Source organism: Zea mays, chromosome 2 (genome assembly GCF_902167145.1).
Source record: "Zea mays cultivar B73 chromosome 2, Zm-B73-REFERENCE-NAM-5.0, whole genome shotgun sequence".
In the NCBI taxonomy this organism is placed as follows: Eukaryota; Viridiplantae; Streptophyta; class Magnoliopsida; order Poales; family Poaceae; genus Zea; species Zea mays.
In genome coordinates this window covers 234,484,291-234,504,579 of record NC_050097.1, presented here as the reverse complement: position 1 = coordinate 234,504,579, position 20,289 = coordinate 234,484,291, and the positions used below count along the sequence as shown (strand labels likewise).

The window sequence follows — 20,289 nt, the reverse complement described above, 5'->3', positions numbered from 1 at the left end:
TCTGGAGCACATCAACTTCTCAGCCGATGAAGGAAAAATTACCAGGTTAATCTCGATGTTAATTAAATAAATAAAAATCCTATATAGTTAAGGTGCAACATGATTTTGTTGTGAAAGGAATTAGTATGCTCTTTCCTTGAACCAGAATTAGTCTGGTGTAAACAGTTACTAAAGTTTAATAGGTTCCACATGATGGCTTCGATACTACTTTATTTATTGTATGTGCTACAGTGATAATGTTACACAGTTGATGCATTATTTCCCTTGTTCAGGTAAGTAACACAAGGGATATTCCATGCTCTACCTATGACCGCTCTTGGGGCTGTTTTGTGTAGTTAATTTCTAACACAAGTTTTAACAGCCAATTCTTTTGGGATCATGTGCAATTTGCTGTTAAAATGAGGTATGACAAACTTGGGCTTAAAAATGATTAGTCAGCACTGATTGCTCTGAAGTAAGACAATGGACCTTTATATGTAAATAACTTCTTCAGTACTCAAAAACTCTAACCAATTATTATTAATGATGTACAATGTGCTCATCCTAATAATGAAGTGCATCTGAGTATTTGAAACGAATCTAGATTCTAGCAATAGCTAAGGTTATACAGATATTATGCTGAACCTTGATGCTACTATTATGTGTAATAAAATTTTGGGGTCAGAATTGACCAAACTTATGGATTTATTCAACGTTTCAATTCAGCGACAAATGCTACTATTTTCTATAATCAGATACTTGGTACTGATTTCTTGATCAAACTCATTAAACTTAGCATTCCTTATAGTTATCCCCACACACTGAGGTTGCTGAGGTTGCGCCTGTGCCAGGGCAGAAGACACGCCTACATCGTGGCCAAATATGCGCTGCCATGGACTGACCTCAGCGCAGATCGTGATTGATTTGTGGGTGACCCCTTTTTGATGTCTGGCTGTTGGGCTGCGCAGGTGGGCTGTCACTTGGGATCGAAAAGGATAGGGCATCTACTGCCGCCATGGGGTTTGTCGACGACTCCAAAGGTGAAGAGCTATTGTCTTTTACTCATGAGCAAAGGGGCTTTTGCACATTTTTTACTAGCGTGGATCACCTGCTAGGAACTAGGAGGAAGGAATTTTTACAATCGGTTTTATTGAGCAAGTAGTAGAAATTGCAGCTGCAATAATTCATTATTGAGGAGAAATTAGTAAGTTATCAATCAATGGAAAGTTCAGACCTGTGCTCTCTCCCTATCCAGGGCATGCTGTCGCTACCAGAGGTGGAGCGAGTGCCCATCCTCGACGCAGGCCTCCCCACCGCGACTGGAAGTAAGAGTACATTGTACCATTAGCAATATATCCAGTCGTGAGGTCAGTTCTCCTGTCTACGACATGCAGACATATAACAAACTTGCTACTCAAATCTCCCTCCCTCCATCTTACATAGCTCCTGAGGTAAAAGTTAAAATCCATCCATACTTGCTTCTTTTTTCTATTGTTTACTGTTAGTCGTGACTTGTTCTCCACCATCTATTAATGAAAAAAATGATAGGACACTGGTAAAATTAGTGGAACAATTTGGACCGAGGAAGTGGTCTTACATAGCACAACTGCTGCCAACAAGAGTGGGGAAGCGATGCAGAGAAAGATGGCACAACCATTTGAGGCCAAACATCAAGGTAAACTTCTTTCTTTATTAGTTCAATTTTTTTTCATTCTGAGGACATCCTTCGCTTTAACGTAGATGACGCATAACCAATAACCAATACTGTTCCATTGCTTCTCAATCTGTAGTGAAGATAAAGTATGTGTTCTTTTCAATTATACACTACTCCCTCTATTTTTATAAGGTTCATCACAATTTGGAGAAGTCCTTAGAAGTGTACTTTGACCATCTGACAATAATCAGTAATTGTTACAAAAACAATCTGTATTTAGAAGATGTTGATGATGTGAATCTAGCGATACAGATTTTACTCACAAAGCATGCCCATATTTTGCAGATAATTGTTGGTCAAACTTTATGATGTTTGACTTTATTGAATCCTAATGTGACATTCTATATGCAGTGATGTACATTTCTTGCCTTCAATTTGTTTATCCAGTTCTCTGATTTTTTTTATCTTAACACTTTCAGTAATATTTGGAATGGTCATAAGTCAAACTAGACTTCCCTAGCGACAGTGATTCAACGAATAAGAACTAGGCCAGCAGTTATGTAGTGCAGAGATCTACTCCCAGTCCCGGTGAGTTTGATTAGAAATCATGAATGCTGAGTACCTGGCTCAGTTTTTATTAGCAGTGTAGTGAGACCGAGAGCATGAGGCTTCAGTACCTGTTTACTAACATCAGATGCATTCGTTGATGTCTTGATTAGTTGTAGCAGGTTAATCTCTATATCTATGTCACAACATCATCAACTTCACTCTTCACTTGATGCGCTCATGTTACCTGTACCGATCTTCTATAGGGAACCAGCTTCCAGTGCCTCTTGTACCGATCATCGACAAGGGAGTGCTAGAGGAGGAGGTTATGGTGAGTTTTGTCACGACTAATGGTGAGCCCACGACTATGGCCACGTCAAAGCTGGTCTGGTGGAACCTCGGGGAGCAGATGATGATGACGCCGACATCATGCACCTCTGCTGCGACGCTGCCGACCAGGAGACGGGCCCCTCCGTCGCGCGCGCTCTACAAGTCTGGATCCATCATCGTGCTCGGCAAGACTGACTTCCTTAGGCCAGACATGGTACGATTCTTGCCCCGTCTTCTTATCTATACTGCTTATCATTTCTAATCCATCCATCGGCTTAATGTTTCTTGATTTCTCTATATTTTTTTCTCCTTGTCTAGCTTTTGCTTTTGCAGTTAAGATGTCTTAAAAGAGAATCCTAGGTTTATCAGACCATGTTGTTTGACTTACTACCTATTGCTAATATTTTGCCATAGATGCATGCATTAGTGTCACTATCCAAATCCTGCTGCTTTCTTATTTAGATGTGTATCTAAATCTCGATCTCGAGGTATTTCGTTTGGAACACGTATTTGTGGCCAAGGGGAGGTTCTCAGAAGTGAATCATATATATTTATTCTTATGTAATGTGTTAGTTACATAGGTTTTCTGGCTTCAAAATATTTTGACTCCTGCCAATAACTTATATGTGTTCCTATTCTTGTGTTGTTTTAGTTCAGGACGATTTTCAATTCTTTGCCAATGTGACAACACAAATGGATACTAACAAAATTTGTTGTTTGAGAGAGAACTATGAAAGTAGATACTAATAGAGAATTCTTTTTTCTTGCCAAAGGCACCTGTGCTGGTTGTCGCTAAAGCCAGGAACACTACTTGAGAACTAATCTAGATATTCAGTTAGTTCGAAGGATTGTTAGTTAGTTCAAAGGATTGGCAAGTTTCTAGGTTCGACTGGCAGTTAGAATTGAGAGAATCCTTGTTTGTTTTATTTTTTTTGCCTATCACATTCCACAAAGCTCGTATTAGTGTTAGCATTACACATCTGAATCCTTGTTTGTTTTATTATTTTTTGCCTATCACATTCCACAAAGCTCGTATTAGTGTTAGCATTGCACCTCTAGATGTGGTAGATCATGAGTATCCTTAGCCACATTTGGTGTGGTTTGTAACACAACATCGAAGATGTGCAGAGAGCAAAGGATATATCATCCATATCACAAAAAATATGTTTGAATTTTGGTTTGTAAAATATTAGGTCATCAGCTTTCTTCAGATCATTTGTCACTCGCCCTTTAAACATTCTTAGACACCAGGAGCTCGATTAGATCATGAGCATGGTAGGCATTTCTATGACATATTAACTTAGAAATTTCACTAACAATTTACCATTCAGTGAATCTATTTGAGGCTCGCTTCAGTCTAAAGCACTCTTAGCTAGATCTTTTCCTTTCCACCGTAGACTGTTTAGAATGAGCTGCTGCTCCACCAATTCTTTTGCAGCCTCCATGCTTGACTCATGATGAAAACCAATACGTAATATGCGACAAACCTAATAGAGTAAACATGTAATGTGTAGAATAATATCTAAATTGGCAGTTGTAAGAGTCGGTGCAATTAGCAAGTTTGCCAGTTTGGAATTGTGCACACAAACTGAGGTAGATGTTCTATTTGCAGTACCTTACTAGATTGTTTATGGTGCACTTTAGGTATGAGTAAAACAAGAAACCTTAACAGAAAAGGTGCCTACATGGACTTCTTTTGGAATCAAAAGGATTGGGATATATCCATATGAAATACACAAACCATAATCAATTTCGAAGGAACATAGCTTCCTACATAGAAAGATGGATTTTTCAGTGTAAAAAGAAATGCAACTGTTTGTTGTGCCTTTGATTGTGAAACTTATCACATGGATAAACATATACCTTCATTTTCTCTCATTTTAGCTATTTATGCTTCTCCTGGTGTGATTTTAGATACATGTGTATTAACATATATACAAACCAGGTTGTTCACTAGAGAAAATTTCAATCGCTTTCATCTGGTGTTCTTATTATAGGATCTCGTACCCAGATGGACAGCCATAAAGAGAAGGCACATGACATTAAGTCCATGCTCCAATGAGCCTCAACATGCGGTGGGTATGACAGTGCCAGGCATTATATTAAGAAGACATTCTCACGCCTCAGCCGCTGGCGCTGCCTCCTCCATCGACGCCTCGACGGCTCTGGTTGTGCAGCGGATCAAGATGGCGCTCAGGATGGTCGAGCGCTGCTGCATCGCCGTGTCGTCCCTATCGGTGCCTCAACTATTGGCGTTGCCTTCTCCGATGGCTCTGGTCGTGCATGCGGCCACCGGTGTTTCACAAGGTTGATACCATACCTATGCTTGATGTGTATGCAAGCTTGGTCTCGTGCAGATATGTTAGGTGATCAATCTTGTTTTATAAATGCACTAACAATTTGTTTGGAGGATGAGGAGGAACAAATGGTAATAGTGAATTTTTTAGCATTCATTTCCTTTCCTTTGACTGAATACTTATATTTCACTATTTTTTAGGATGAACCAGATTATTGATAAGTTGATAGATTTTGAAGTTGATGGCTTGATGTCGAACCAAGGTAATAATGATTTTTAGTATCATTTTCTTTACTTTGATTAACTACTAAATACTTATATTTTTTTAATTTCTTTGCTTTGTTGTCTGGTGGCCAAGTGGTGTGTGGTGTTGTCTATCAAGTGACCAAGATCAAGTATTTAAGTGTGAAGCTGCTGTGCAAGTGAAGCGTTGCTGGCGCTTGTGCAAGTGAAGTGTTGCTAGCGCCTTGTTGTCTGGTGCCACCTTAACCTGTTGGCTCTATATTAGTCATGGGTGTTGCCTGTTCCTGTCCGCAAGTTGTAACACCCTGAATTTGGGGTATAATTTTTTATTTTCTAATATCCACCAAATTCAGGTGTTACCTTCTTTTTCCTCTTTTTGTTCGCTTCTTTATTTACTTCTTCCCAAGTAATAGGGAATGTTACTTCAAACATAGTTGCTAATAAAACCCTATAAAAATTGTTGTTGATGTATCATGCTGGAAAATATGTTTTGATTGATGAAATAATTGGTTGCACATTCGCTTAGATGTTTTTGCACTCGACGCTAAATTCAAATGATAGAAATAAAGAAAAGAGAAAGAAATAGAAATGGGAAAAGGCCCACCCAGCGCGCGTCCCTTTCCCCAGCCACTCACGCGGCCCAGCCTCAGCATCCCCAGCCCGCCTGCGCGCGCGGCCTGCACCGTATCCCGCCCTCAGTCCCGCGCTGCGCACGCCCCGCTAACCATGCCCCGCGAGCGCTCTCTTCTTCTGTTCGCCCAGCGCCCACGATCGTCAAAACTGAAACCGCCCTGCTCGCCCCTCGCTCACGCAGCAACCGTGCCTGCGTCCGTGTGGCTGTCCAGCGCGCTTGCCCGTGGCACCTCGCTGTACCGGAGGAGCCCGCGCTGAACGCCGCCACGCCGGCTCTTCACCGCACCGAGCTCGCCCTGCCGCGCCGGAGCACCACCATCCAAGCCTCGTTTCAAGGTGAGAACTCCACCGCTCCATTCCTATATAGTCCTTCGTCGTTCCGAGCTCTCCGACGTCAATGATTCTGCGCAATCCCTGGATCTGCTCCCTTCTGGCGCTAGTGTCGAGCCCCAGCCTCTCGTCGCGCAAGCAGTCCGCGCGGGCGAGCTCATCGCAGGCTCGCTCTTGCAGGCGTTGCCTCTGGTCGTGGCTCCCGGTGAGCCGCCCCTTCCTTGTGCTCGGCCGGCGCTGCCTCCCGCACCGGCGAGCAGGCCCGCGCCGCCTTGCTCGATGCCGCATGCAGCGCCTGCCCGGTTGCCCCATAACCCGCACGCGTTCTGGAAGAATAAAACTGCCAGCATGCTTCACCCATCCGATTCGTGTACAGGAAAAGAAAGAAAGCGTTAAGCCCCACCCGCATGCATTTTCTTGGCCACATGCATTTGCATTTTTGTTGGCCACATGCGACAAAGCAGGGAAATCGTTCCTCCATACACAAGTTTTAATTAATTAGTTAATTGTTAGTTCATCTGATATTTATTAAAATAATAATATAATTATTACTAATCTATAATTTTAATTTACGCTTTTATAAATACAAGTTAATGTGATTAGTGTCTCTTCAAATGTTTTAATTAATAAGTATTTAGTATAAACACGATTTCTGTTAGCGACTCTCGTAAGTCTTGCGCGTCATCTTCGCGCGCGTAGTCGCGTTGACTCGCGCGTATGACACGTTGTCGTGTACGTTGTTCCGCGTGCCGTCCGCGCGCTGTTTCATACGGTATTGCATGTCGTCGTTAGCGCAAGTCGCGATCTGCGTGCTTTAATAAAATTGTTTATTAGCCATGAATTGTTAGCTATTCCATATATAATGCGCCATAAACCTGTTTCTATTCATTTCAGTCGCTTTAACTTCGTAACCTCGTCGCCAACATATTAGTAACATTATTTCGTCGTGATACGCGCTTTAATTAATTAGTTGATTATTTATTTATCCGAGTTATTAAAGTAGTAGTTTACTTAAACTAATTTATAGTTTTAGCCACACTTTATTTATATCTGTTAATAGGATTATATCTACACAAATGTTTTTGAATTAATGCTTGTTTAGCACAAACGAGATATTTGTTAGTGACTCTCACGTGTCGCGCGTGCTGTTTACTCGTTGTTCGCATGTATTGCGCTCGGCATCGTCGCGTTGTCCGCGCGTCGTTTGCATGCTGTTCGCTCGTTATTCACGGGCGTCGTTGGCGCGTTGTCGCGTGTATTTTTTTCGCGTGTCGCAGTGCTATTTAGCGCGCATCGTCGCGTGCCGTTCGCATGCGTTGTCGTGCGCTGTTCGCGTTGCTCGGGTGTCTTGTCGCGCGTATCGATCACGTGTGTCGCGCGACGCCTGCGCGTGATAATAAATTGTTTTCGCTTATAAGCAATCATGTTAGTAACGTTAATCCGTCAGGTCATATATGTTACATAATTAACTTAAGGTTCGCTCGACTAATATTTCAATTAGATTAAATATGTAGTGTTCAACTGCGCTCTTTAATAAATATTAACATGACCAGTATTAACTTAACTGCTTTTAATTATTTAATATTTGTTTGGTATAAACACGTCACCTATTTAGTTTTCCTCGTCTGTCACGCATGTTGTGTTGTTTCGTGTGTCATCAGCGTGCTGTGTCGCACGTGTCCGCGCGTCGTTTGCGCGCTGTCGTGTTATTTCGCGCGTCGTAAATTCGCCTCACTTAGAATCTCTCCCTTTAATTAAACTACTGGTTTAACCGATAGCTGCTAGGGTATCAGGTTAATCAAAAAAACTAGATGCTAGATATTATTTATAGTTGATAATGTCGAATTAAATGTTATATTTAATATTGGTTTAGCGTAAGTGCGATAACTTCTCGACCGTAGCCTCGACCGTCGCGTTTCTTTTTCCTCGCGTGACTGTAGTAACGCGCTCTATTTCGTATTGCATGTTTTGATTATGTTTCCTTTGTATGGTGTAATGTTCTTATGCATATGTATATGTTTGTTTGTTGGTGCTTGTTCGTCTTCGCTTCGCGTCGCGAATAGACTGCGATCCATTGTCGAGCTTCGAGGAATCGACGGTCAAGCTTTGGCGACCAAGTGATCGAACTCTTCGAGCGGGTATGAATGAGTATGGTTGTGGGTGGGTATGAAACATACTCGATTCTAATATGATCTGTTGCTATTCCTACTGTCAACCTACATGGATTTGTGACTTCTCCCTTGATTTTGAACAGGCCAAGAACATCAAATTCACATTGGAGCAACATATGTTCTTTGCAATATTAGTTTGGTAATTTGAGGTGGCAGACGATATTACTCCAATCAAGATTGAGAACTTCGATTGATCTCTGAGAGAGTGGTGTCCGGTTCGAGGTTTTGTACACTTAACCCGATTATATGTTCAGTACATTAGCCATTGTAGTGTCTTTTTGGAATATAACACCATTTTATTTTAGAGGATTGATCGAAAACTCATTTTGCCATGTAACTATATTGTTATGTCATATGAAAAACAATACAACGACCTAGATTTTACATAGCATAATGATGTTTGTCATTTCGTATCTATATTTTATATTAATTTAACTTCTGTGGCAACACACGAGCACATACCTATTATAATAATATTTGTCGTCCGTATATATGTAGCATACTATTTTTTTCACTTCCGTGGCAACGCACGGACACTGACCTAGTGAGTATATAAGCACTGAGTTGGCTTCTGCTACCATAAAATATCAGTCCTTTGTTTACCAGCCTAGCTAGTGTGAATTATGGCTTTATTATGCATGTACATTTGCGACTCTGCATAGTAGGATCATACTACTGCTCCAGCCTCCAAGCATCCTTGCTTCTAACAGTCAGTTTGTTTTTTTAACCGCTTGCAACTTCTGCAGTATGATATCAGGTACGTGTGCGTCCTTGCTTTTGTGCTCCTGGGCAAGGACGGTACAGCTCTAGCGAGCTATAGCCGGTCTCCATCCGATAGAAAAAAGTTTAGAAAAGATTGAACTAAACGGCTATAGTATATAAGACATTTCTATATTATATTGTGTATATTTTAGATTAGGAGAGACTTTAGTGGACCTCTATATAATCCGAAGCGGTAAGCAGGACTCGAGCTACGTCCGTCTCATTCCTATTTTCATATTCAAACTTCATTATACAAACAGTATAATAACAATATAAAACATTACAAAACAGTGCTATAGCTAACCATGTGAGTGAGCTGCTCACGATCTTACTGGTGCAAAAGTAGTTGATATATATAATTTTCTAGTTGGGTTTTGGCGACCATAGTTTGATGATATCCGCTTTAAAATAGCTTCGGAATATGTCTCTCATTACATAGATCTTGTAGAGTTTTTTTTGTGCATTGTTTATCGAGATGATGATGCTCACAAAAAAAATCGAACTAAAGAACGTGTGTATCCTGATGAACCGAGAGTCTTGAAACAGCGAATTTTGCTGGCCGCTCCTCGTAGATCGGACGGGCGCCGTGAGTCCAAACGGTTATCCTCGCAGCCCTCTCCTCTCCTCTGGCGTCTGCCTCACACCACCTCGAACGCGATGGCGGCGCCGCTCGCCCCTCTCACTGCGGCCGCGGTGCTCCGCCTCGGGAGCCGAGGCCTGCGCCACCGCATCCTCCTCGCTTCGCTCCGCCCCTGCTCCTCCGCAACCCCGCCCCATCGTTCCGCCCTCCCGGCCGCTGCACGCCGGGCCCCGCCGCCTCCTCGCCGTTTCGCCCACACTCTTGCCGCGTCTGCGGCCACGGCCATCTCCGAGGGTCAGGCGGAGTAAGGCTCTGCTCTATTTCCGTTCTCCGGCAAGGCTTCTAACCTGCTCGTTACCGCGGAAAAAAATCCAGTCTTTTGCTTGTAGTGCGTTGCAATGTGAGTCCGGGTCGTAGTATTTGGTGCTCGTGCGAGTGCCGAGGATTCTAGTGCGAGTGCTGAGCCTCAAGTTTTGCATGAATATGGCTCGAAATCATGCAAGTTGGGGTGTTGGACCAAAGGAAGAAGGGTAATTGTAGAAAAGAAACGAGTGACTGTTTCTTGGAGTGGTAGAGAGCATCCTGTGATTCACAGTGGTTAGCTGGTACTACTTGCTTCTTATGTCAACATATAGAGGGGGAGTTCTCTTGTAAAAATTGCTTGAAATGTTGTATTAGTGGGTAGTGTGAATTACTAGGTGGAATTGTCACTAGCTTTTGAGAAGAATTTACTGGTGCTGTGTGGATCTGGTGCCTCTGTATTGGGTGCTTATCTTGTTATAGGCTTGTTATGAGGTATGGAACTTGCTTGTAGAATTATCAACTTAGTAATGTTGGTTTTGAATTTATTTTGATTGTTGAGGACATAAGAAGTAAGGACTGCGGGATGTGTTCTAGAGGTTTGGCGCTACCTTTTTTTTTCCAAGGTTAAATTTCATTGTACATTAAGAGGCTATATGAAAGATGTTAAACTATAAAACCTTATGTTAAATAACCATTCTGTTAGATTATTCACTGACTGTTGCTAAGGATATAATATATGTAGTATGATTCTTCAGCTTGGTATTGCTTCAAGCAGTTTTGAATTGCCTTTGGTGTTTAAGAATGTTGCAAGCTAGACTAATTGGTAGTTGGCAGTAACTACGCACCAATTCCAATCTATACCACTTTCTCCAATCATTGGTAGTTCTGTTTTTTATAGCAGCAGTTCTGAAAGAACTGAAAACCTTCGTTGTTCCAATGTACCATACTCAATTGATTATTCTCATTGTGATTTATGTCTGCCTGTGGTGGTTGCTACTGTCGTGGAATATAACAATCCTAATATTTTTGCTTTGTGTAGTTTAGTGCCTGGTTCAACAACTTCAACCAAGGGACGCATCTACCACGAGACGTATGGTTGCCAAATGAATATAAATGACATGGAGATTGTGCTTTCTATCATGAAAAATGAAGGCTATGATGAAATTGTCCCTGATCCTGAGAGTGCAGAGATAATATTTATCAACACCTGTGCCATCCGGGACAATGCAGAGCAGAAAGTCTGGCAGCGTCTCAACTACTTTTGGTTTTTGAAAAGGGAATGGAAAGCTAATGTTGCTGAAGGTAGAGCAAAATCTATGCGTCCTCCAAAGATTGCTGTCCTGGGGTGCATGGCAGAACGACTGAAGGAGAAAATACTCGATTCTGATAAGATGGTTGATGTTGTTTGTGGACCTGATGCATATAGGGATTTGCCTAGGTTGCTTCAGGAAGTCGATTACGGCCACAAGGGCATGAACACACTTCTATCACTCGAGGAAACTTATGCTGATATCACCCCAGTAAGGATCTCTGACAATTCAATTACGGCATTTGTGTCAATCATGAGAGGTTGCAATAATATGTGCTCATTCTGCATAGTTCCCTTCACTAGAGGTAGGGAAAGGTCTCGCCCAGTGTCTTCTATTGTCCGTGAGGTTGGTGAGCTATGGAAAGTTGGTGTGAAGGAGGTAATGCTTCTTGGTCAGAATGTAAACAGCTATAATGACACTTCTGAAGTAGAAGAGTTGGAGCCTGGCAAAAATTGGCAACTCAGTGAAGGATTTTCCAGCATGTGCAAGGTGAAGAATATGGGGCTGCGTTTTGCTGATCTCCTGGATCGATTATCTTTGGAATACCCTGAGATGCGGTTCAGGTTTACCTCACCACACCCAAAGGATTTCCCAGATGAGCTACTGTATTTGATGCGGGATAGGTATAACATCTGCAATCTTATTCACTTACCAGCACAAACAGGCAGTACAGCGGCGCTGGAACGAATGCGGAGGGGTTACACTCGAGAAGCATACTTAGAACTTGTCCACAAAATTCGTGATGTCATTCCTGATGTTGGGCTAAGCAGTGATTTCATAACTGGTAAGCTTCCCCCTACTCCCAGGATGGATTTTTTTTTTTCATTTTTCTATGGCTGTTTAAAAAAGAGAGACTTGACCATATGTCAATATAGAGTGGCTTATGTGGTAAGTAGTAGGAGCTATATCAGACCAATTCAAATTTAAAACCAATTTGCATTCACTATCAACCAGCAATTGGTATGCTACATTGAGGCTATATCTTGGTGGAATGAAGCAGTGATTTCAAGTCGTCTAGTCGCCTGGTCGAACCCTGGGACCGACCAGGCGACTAGTCGCGATTAGGCGACGACTAGGGCGACTAGTCGACCCCTAGTCGGTCCTTTGTCGTCCTAGACTAGTAGTTATACTTATATAGGTATATATATAAATATATCTATATACATTATATAAATTAGAACAAACAACTAGGATAAACAAAGTAACATATTGCTTCATTGTGATTTGTGACTTAACTGAACCTGACATGTGACATCCCATAATGGAGTATAGAGAGGGGGGGGGGGAGTGGGGGGAGCAGGAGGGACCTTCAGATGACGTGCTCATCTCGGCACTGGTTCGCAGCCACCGCCGGTTGGAGACTGCAGCAGTGCAGCAGGCGAGCAGGACTGCAGGAGAAGGGGCAGGGTGCTGTAGCTGCCGGTGTAGCCGCCGGTAATCAGGAGTCTAGGACTGCAGGAGACGTGCAGGTTGGAGACTGTTGGCGGCTAGGTTAGAATATGAGAGGAGGGTACTCTAAATTAGACTGTAGATGGGCTAAAAAAGGCCCAATAACTAAACCCTACCCGGGACGACCAGGACACATAACTCGGACGACTAGTCGCCCTAGTCGACGATTAGTCGGACGACCAGGACGACTTGGTCTTCTAGTCGAGTCGTCCAGCAAATCGTGTCCTAATTACCGACCAGCCCGACTAATCGCGATAGTCGGACGACTTGAAATCATTGGAATGAAGTCCCTGTTTGACCTATTTGTATTGACTTCATAACGATACTCTGTTTGAATTCAGGACGTATATCTCTGATGTACTGCAGGCTTTTGTGGAGAGACAGAAGACGAGCACGCCGAGACCCTTAGCCTTGTGAGGGCTGTTGGATACGACATGGCCTACATGTTTGCATACAGCATGAGAGAGAAGACCCACGCTCACCGGAACTACGAGGACGATGTACCCGAAGGTGTGAAACAGAGGCGGCTCATGGAACTGATCAACACTTTCCGCGAGACCACGAAGAAGAACTACGACTCTCAAGTCGGCACAGTGCAGCTCGTTCTCGTGGAGGGGCCCAACAAGCGTGCTCCCAAAACGGAAGTGATAGGGAAGACTGATCGGGGCCACAAGGTGTCGTTTGCCCGCGTCCCTGTCCCGCACACGTTCGAAGGCGAAGAAGCACGTGAGCCGGCAGTCGGTGACTTCGTCGAGGTGAGAATTCTCAGGTCGTCGACAGCAACGTTGTTCGGGGAGCCGATTGCACGCACAAGCCTGAGCGCGTTCCACAGAAATGTTTCACCCGGAGCGCAGGCTGCTGCTGCGTGAGTAGCGGTTGAATTTTTGGTTGTGGATTGAAATATGTAGTGATATTTTAAATGACTAGAGTTTTTGATATAGAGGAGAAACTGAGAACGTGCATGTCAGCCTCATGAGCCTTGGTCATTTACTTTTTTGATAAGGTTGTATTGCCATGTAAAGGTCAAACAATGTTGACAAAGTTTTTTGCTTGTTACTATGAAGTATGAACGTCAGCTTGAGATGGCTTTTTACAGCAGGGATAATGACCCAGACTGACTATGTCTGCAAATCTCTGGCCAGATGATTCAAAATTTCTGTACCATGTTCTTGGGGATGCCTATAGCAGATGGGAGAAGAGAGTAAGACTAAGCTGAGAATATATCACAGTTCTGTTGTGCGTACATACAGCTATCCAATTCTGTGCACGTGTTGGTGCCCTACGCCGGTAAAAGGCTATGAAGTTAATCTAAGATTAAGTTTTCTACATCAAAGCTATTTTTCCAATGATATCAACATGGCTGATGCGCACAGTTCTTTACGGCCACATGGGATCCTGTGGTTTCTGAAATTGAAACTCACCGCGGATGAATTTGTTTTTTGCAGCCAAATTTCTGTGCGGTGTTGGTCCTCCCGGAACAAATTCTGTGCAGTGTCGCGAAAAGCAGCATACGCGCAAATTCAAAACCACAGATTCACAGCACTACGCTGCAAATCAAAACAAAACTGAACGACTCGAGGGAGCCCTCGACTGTCGACCATCTCCAGCCGTCTATCCGCGGTCGGACGGTCCAAACACGCATCAAATCAAACGGACGAAAATATCCCCAATCCCCTAAACCCCGTTCGTTGCCCACCAACGCCACCCTCTGTCATCCACCACCATCCATGGCCATGGCGTCCTCCCCGGCCTGCCACTTCCGCCACCCGCCCCGCCTCCGCCTCCTCCTCCCGCTGTCCACCTCGGCCCCCCACCCGTGGCTCTACTCCTGGTCGCACCCGCGCCAGCGCGGCCGACTCCGCGCGCCGCCCGCCGCGCTCGACCTCCGTCCGGAGCCGTCCCCGTCGTCCGACTCCGACGATGAGGACGCCGTCGGTGCCAGCCGCTCCTCCGGCCGCTCCACCATGTCCCTCATCCTCAGCCGCCTCCGCCGCGCCGGCTACTCCGGCGAGGACCCGCGTGCCGCCGCCCCACCGCACCCGCCGCGGGGGTCGGTCGAGGACGTCTTCCGCGCCGACGATGGCGTGCTCCCCAACGCGCGCGGCGGGTTCGACGCCGACGACGAGGAGCGGGCGCTCGGGGACGCCCGCTTCCCGTGGGAGCGCCCCATGCCGCCGCCCGAGGCCGCGCCGCGGTCCGCGCGGTCGCCCACGTGGATGGCGGAGCTGACGCTCCCCGCCGCGGAGCTCAGGCGGCTGCGGCACGCCGCCATCAGGATCAAGTCCAGGACCAAGGTGGGCGGGGCCGGGGTCACGCGCGAGATCGTGGAGAAGATTAAGGAGAAATGGAAGACGGAGGAGGTGGTCAGGGTCAAGGTCTCTGGCACGCCGGCGCTCAATATGCGCCTCTTCCACGAGATACTCGAGGTTCGTTCTGATTCATCCTTTTGTCAACCTAGCTTGCATTGGTTGATGTGTAGAAAGCAACTTTGAGCTACAACAGGCGTCTGCCCCGATAAATGCTTGAAAGTATATGGCAACTTGCATAGCCGTAGCTCGCATTGATACCTAAGCAGTCTATAATTACTGGTGTTCTGATTTTAGCATCTCTTTGGTAATACACAAGATGATTGTACACCTTTGCACACTAAGAAGGGGAAGAACATGTTAATGTGTCTTGAAACAAATCCAACAGTTACTAGCAAAATCGTCTTAAGTGCAGATAATATCATGGAATATTTGGATACAACTACTACAGTATATTCGGTGTACAATTAGATCTTTGAAAAACACTGCTTTTCAAACCTTATGAAATGTTCAAAAAAATTATTCTATTGTGAATTGAGTTGTTCGCAAAATAGTAGTAGTAAAAGTCTAAGTTGAATTAGTGGCTTTGATTGATTCTTAACTCATTTCTGTTCAGATATTTGAAGTGCTTGTCATCTGACATACTTTCTTCCTTTTGTTGTGTGTTATAATGGTGGTGAGTAGAGAAAAACAGGAGGATTAGTAATATGGAGATCAGGGACTTCTGTTTCTCTGTACCGGGGAGTAGATTATGATGAACCAGAACCCACTAAGAAATCAAAGAAGAATTCACAGTCTCTTGCTATGGATTTCCCAATTAAGGGGTCTTCTAATCCTTCCTTACTACCAACTGAGACAGCGAACAGTGTACGAGACAGCAATGTAGCTTTAGTTTCTAATGCTGCGAAAGAGGAACTAGTTGTACAAGCACCAGAAATCAAGTATGAAGATGAAATTGACAAACTGTTGGATGAACTTGGCCCAAGATACACTGACTGGCCTGGATCTGACCCGTTACCAGTAGATGCAGATTTACTTCCTGCAAACATGCCAGGTTACAAGCCCCCTTTCAGAGTTCTGCCATATGGTGTTCGGCCATCTCTTAGCCGAAGGGACACTACCAATTTACGCCGTCTTGCTCGGGGACTGCCTCCTCACTTTGCTCTCGGTAACATCTGTTATGCACTTATGCTTTAGTTAAACTATGAACTTGTCAATCCATTGTACTATCTTATATTAATGTCATCTTTACTGATGGATGTTAGGACGAAGCAGACAACTCCAAGGCTTAGCTAATGCTATGGTAAAGTTGTGGGAGAAAAGTTCTATTGCTAAAATTGCTTTGAAGAGAGGAGTACAGCTTACCACCAGTGAGAGGATGGCTGAAGATATTAAAGTAAGTACAGAAAATGTCTCTTGTTAGATTTGTACAATTTGGATAGCATATGTAAATATTTACATCCTAGTTAGAAATATTATTTGATCATTAGCAACAGCACATTACAGATTCGATCATTCGAAGTCCTAGGTTTTCTTTTGCAACTGTCACATTCATCCATTTTGATCAGCTTGAAGTTTGTATTTTATTTCTTAGTCTTACTAAATACACATTAATGGCTATGTACTCATTTGGGCTCTTGATCAATAGAAAATCCTGGCTGATTTTGCATGACAAAAAATCATAGTTTCTACGAAAGATTAAATCGATGAGAGTTATGGACTTGTGGTCCTGTGGAACATAGATTATGAACCAAAATATTAATGTTTGCATTTGGCTCCCTGTTATAGAGAATAATCTGTTAATGCTGTTTTTCTCTTCACTTATGCATTTGCTCAAGTTTTTAGGTAGGTCTTGTAGTGAACTAATGATCATAGCTAATGTTTTTTTTTCAATCCACCAGAAATTAACAGGTGGTGTGATGCTTTCAAGGAACAATGAATTTATAGTCTTCTACAGAGGGAAGGATTTCTTGTCCTCAGAACTTGCAGAGGTGCTACTAGAGAGGGAAAGATTAGCAAAGTCACTTCAAGATGAAGAAGAAGCACGGCGAAAGGCAGCGTCTTATTTTTCAAGTGCTGAGACATATGCACAGCCCACTGTAGCTGGTACTCTAGGAGAGACTCTGGAGGCTAACTCTAAATATGGAACTAAACATGATGAGAATCATGCAGACAAAATGGCAAGAACTATTGAAGCTGCAAGACATGCTGACCTCGTAAGAAAGCTAGAGTGGAAGCTTTCACTTGTAAGTGGCCAAGACCAAGTTTGAATAATCTAAGTTCACTTTGTTAGATTCTATTTTATCTTCTGGAAACATTTTTTCTTTTTTGTGTGCCTCATGATGTCCAAAATGTGTCAGTAACTTATACCCCCTAAAATATAGCAAAGTGCAGATGCATAATTTTAGTATGACAAGTAGTTTAGGGCATGTTTTTTCTCTCCTTGTTGGTGGCTTTTCTTTGGAGAGGGAGGGGTGTTAAATCTAGGCTATGCCAATTGCCAACTGGCTTGGGAGTAAAAGACTTTGACGTTGTTGTCGTAAGTAATATAGGGTCATGTTGCATCTAAACTTTTATGGCTAAATTCTTGTATGCATCGTATCATTGGAAGATGCAAGTCATATGATTTGAATTGAACTAATTTCACTTTATTTATGTACAGGCACAGAAAAAGATGGAGAAAGCCGAAAGGGTACTAGGAAAGGTTGAGACAGCCCTGAGGCCAACCGAAGATTCCAGACCTCCTGAAACAATAACAGATGAAGAGAGATTCATGTTCCGGAAGCTTGGTCTAAGGATGAAGGCATTTCTGCTCCTTGGTAATTCCTTTGTCTTTTTTTTGTGTTGGATTTTTGCACAGTTACTGGGAAAGTCACTAGAGGGCACATATGTCCTATTATATTGTCTGCTGCTACCTCAGATTATCTGTCTCTTCAACCCGTCATTTTTTTATTCTTAGTTGCTGATGAACGAAGGATAGGCCTGGTGCAGTGGTGTGAGCTGTCTCACTGAGTCACCATGTCGCATATTCGAAATAGCAGCTTCGCATTTGCGAGAAAAAATTGCCCTGATTTATCCCTTGCCGAGACCCCATTTCATGTGGGGGCCTCTGGCATTGCCACATTGGGTCAGCCCTTTTTTTTAGTTGCTGACGAACAAAGGTACTGAGTAGTATAGATGTTGCACGCATCGAGGTATGGACATTTTATGAAGATGTAGGTCAAATATAAAACAGTTGTAGCACCTAATAAAATGTAGACCTAAAATAGCAGTAACAAACGAATGGAGGGAGTGATCTATATTACCATTCTCAGGATAGTTGGAACATTGGATCCTTCTGATTTTGTAGTGATTGGTTGAGAAACTATTTGTATTGCTTGCAATTCTTTTTTTTTGGGAAGCATTACTGCACCTCTTCGTTTTAATAACCTGACCACTTATATTACTGACATGAGATCTCGTGTCCTTAAAAGAGTCTTTTTTGTATCAGTTTCTGTTTTCTTGCTTCATTTTTACTTCCTCCATCCACTTGCAGGAAGAAGAGGAGTTTTTGACGGCACAATTGAGAACATGCACTTGCACTGGAAGTACAGGGAGCTGGTGAAGATACTAGTGAAAGCGAAGTCTTTTGCAGACGTGAAGAGGATAGCACTGTCGCTGGAAGCCGAGAGCGGGGGAATCCTAGTTTCAGTCGACAAAGTCTCCAAAGGCTATGCCATTGTTGTGTTCCGAGGGAAGAACTACAGACGCCCTTCCTCGCTCAGACCTAGAAATCTCCTGTCAAAGCGGAAGGCTTTGGCCAGATCCATCGAGCTCCAGAGACATCAGGTACCGTTTCGGTTTTGTGGCGGTTTACTCAAAGTTGAGCTTACATATGTTGGGTTGTTCCAAAACCAACGGGCGAAAGGGCCTCTAGCCTAGTGGTTAAGGACTTCCAAGTAGCACCTCCAAGTCCTGGGTTCGATTCCCCTCGGGAGCGAATTTTCAGGCTTGGTTAAAAAAATCCCCTCGCTGTGCCCCATCCGCTCTCAGGTTACGATGTCCTGTGCGCCACCCTCCGGTTGGGCCGTTGCAGAGTGGACAGTTGACGCCGGCCCGTTAGTGATGGGGGGCCAGGGTTCGGGGATTTTCTCGGCCGGGACCATTGTTTCGGTCTCTTCTTAATATAATACCGGGAGGGCGGTCTTTCCCTCCCCGGCCGAGTTTTTTTTTTTTTGTTCCAAAACCAACGGAACACGTATTATGCATTTATGCTTGCAGCATTCTATACCATGTCTGTTTCAAGCATGGTCATTTATCTGGCATACAATTTTTATAAGGGTTAATTAGAAATATACCAACTTTCGTTCATCTTCACTTGAAATGTTTTTTTTCGCAATTTAATTTCGTGACAGGCCCTGAGTCGTCATTTCGCAAAGCTAAACAGGAAGGTGGAGCGGCTTAAGGCAGAACTGGTGCGTACGTATACAGTAGCCAACTGGTTTTTTTTTTCTTTCTCGAATGAAATGGTGTCGTGTACATATGAAGTAATCATTAAATGATGCCATTTGTTGTATCTTATTGATTTATTTTACAGGTCCAGATGGAAGACGTGAAGGAGCAAGGAGACGAGGAGCTGTACGCCAAACTGGATGCCGCCTATTCGAGCGACGACGAAGACATGGAGGTGAGCGCGATGAACAATCAGGGACAAGCATGGCATGCATGCCCTTTGAGATTCTGGTAAACGTTCACGATCTGGGGCCGTGTAGGATGAGGACGACGAGGCCTACCTCAAGCGCTTTGACAATGAGGTCGCCGGTGCTACCGCCGACGACGATGGCAGCGACGACTACACCTCCGCCGCCGACGAGGCCGATTACCCCGACTCAGACGACGAAGCTGGTGATTGCTCCGAAGACGAAGGCGAGGACGACGAAGATGAGGCGGCTGCCGGAGTCTCTGACGCTGGCTTCCACGGCGAAGTAGTAGGTTTCAGTTCCGACACCGACAGACGAAACCACGACGTAAATGAGTACTAGAACAGTGCTGGTTGTTTGATGCATCGGCGTCAGCGCTTCACGTGGGGTTCGTCAGGCTTCGCTGGCTGGAATGCGCGTGGTGTAGGTGGAAGGCCCTACGCTGCTTGGCGGTGCCGGTGCTGCTGGGGGCGCATGAACGATGAATCCTGCGGCTGACGCCCTCGTTTCCGGCCTCGGGCCCAATGCATCGAGCCAGGAAGGTGTCCGCTCCTCACCGCGAGAGCAGGCAGTTCGACTTTGCGCGTACCGTACGCAACCTTCCGTGTTCCTTTGCATGGTGACTGGTGAGGTAATGCCAAAACATCACAGAGCGGTGAGCACTGCACTTTGTACGAAACGCGCAGGACAATCCACTGTCCATACCCATAAGACATAA

At 44.2% G+C, this 20,289-nt stretch overlaps 3 protein-coding genes across 5 annotated transcripts; all 3 read left to right on the top strand.

The window, feature by feature from the left end:
• The first annotated feature begins 1,234 nt into the window (after positions 1 to 1,234).
• Positions 1,235 to 5,407, top strand: LOC103648138 (uncharacterized). 3 transcript variants are annotated; one of them, XR_004856535.1, is made up of 6 exons: positions 1,235 to 1,654; positions 2,113 to 2,221; positions 2,446 to 2,723; positions 4,507 to 4,816; positions 5,007 to 5,068; positions 5,164 to 5,407. XR_004856535.1 is itself a non-coding variant. In XM_023301799.2 (3 exons), exons 1-3 carry the CDS (start codon positions 2,412 to 2,414, stop codon positions 5,009 to 5,011), a joined length of 627 nt encoding a protein of 208 aa, XP_023157567.1. In that variant the 5' UTR covers positions 2,316 to 2,411; the 3' UTR covers positions 5,012 to 5,407. The 3 variants fall into 3 exon arrangements, 1 of the variants encoding a protein (XP_023157567.1); XR_002267759.3 differs by lacking the exons at positions 1,235 to 1,654; positions 2,113 to 2,221 and having other exon boundaries at positions 2,316 to 2,723; XM_023301799.2 differs by lacking the exons at positions 1,235 to 1,654; positions 2,113 to 2,221 and having other exon boundaries at positions 2,316 to 2,723; positions 5,007 to 5,407.
• Positions 5,408 to 9,517: 4,110 nt separating this feature from the next.
• LOC103648137 (CDK5RAP1-like protein) lies at positions 9,518 to 13,684 on the top strand. Its single transcript, XM_008672627.3, has 3 exons — positions 9,518 to 9,828; positions 10,867 to 11,921; positions 12,953 to 13,684. The coding sequence occupies exons 1-3, from the start codon at positions 9,602 to 9,604 to the stop codon at positions 13,453 to 13,455; spliced, it is 1,785 nt and encodes a 594-aa protein (XP_008670849.1). The 5' UTR covers positions 9,518 to 9,601; the 3' UTR covers positions 13,456 to 13,684.
• Positions 13,685 to 14,300: 616 nt separating this feature from the next.
• On the top strand, positions 14,301 to 19,932 carry LOC100126360 (CRM family member 3). Its single transcript, NM_001112591.1, is given in 9 exon segments — positions 14,301 to 15,012; positions 15,577 to 16,060; positions 16,158 to 16,288; positions 16,794 to 17,138; positions 17,555 to 17,711; positions 18,428 to 18,720; positions 19,287 to 19,346; positions 19,469 to 19,558; positions 19,644 to 19,932. Coding segments are annotated over 9 exon segments (2,529 nt in total). The 5' UTR covers positions 14,301 to 14,313; the 3' UTR covers positions 19,914 to 19,932.
• Positions 19,933 to 20,289: the final 357 nt, after the last annotated feature.

What these genes read in the sequence shown, in the direction of transcription:
- LOC103648138 (XM_023301799.2), top strand. Translation starts at nt 2,412, where the DNA reads ATGCGCTCATGTTACCTGTACCGATCTTCTATAGGGAACCAGCTTCCA. An exon ending in ACTTCCTTAGGCCAGACATG is followed by an intron (nt 2,724 to 4,506) that starts GTACGATTCTTG and finishes TTCTTATTATAG; the next exon opens with GATCTCGTACCCAGATGGAC.
- LOC103648137 (XM_008672627.3), top strand. Translation starts at nt 9,602, where the DNA reads ATGGCGGCGCCGCTCGCCCCTCTCACTGCGGCCGCGGTGCTCCGCCTC. An exon ending in ATCTCCGAGGGTCAGGCGGA is followed by an intron (nt 9,829 to 10,866) that starts GTAAGGCTCTGC and finishes TGCTTTGTGTAG; the next exon opens with TTTAGTGCCTGGTTCAACAA. An exon ending in AAGCAGTGATTTCATAACTG is followed by an intron (nt 11,922 to 12,952) that starts GTAAGCTTCCCC and finishes GATGTACTGCAG; the next exon opens with GCTTTTGTGGAGAGACAGAA.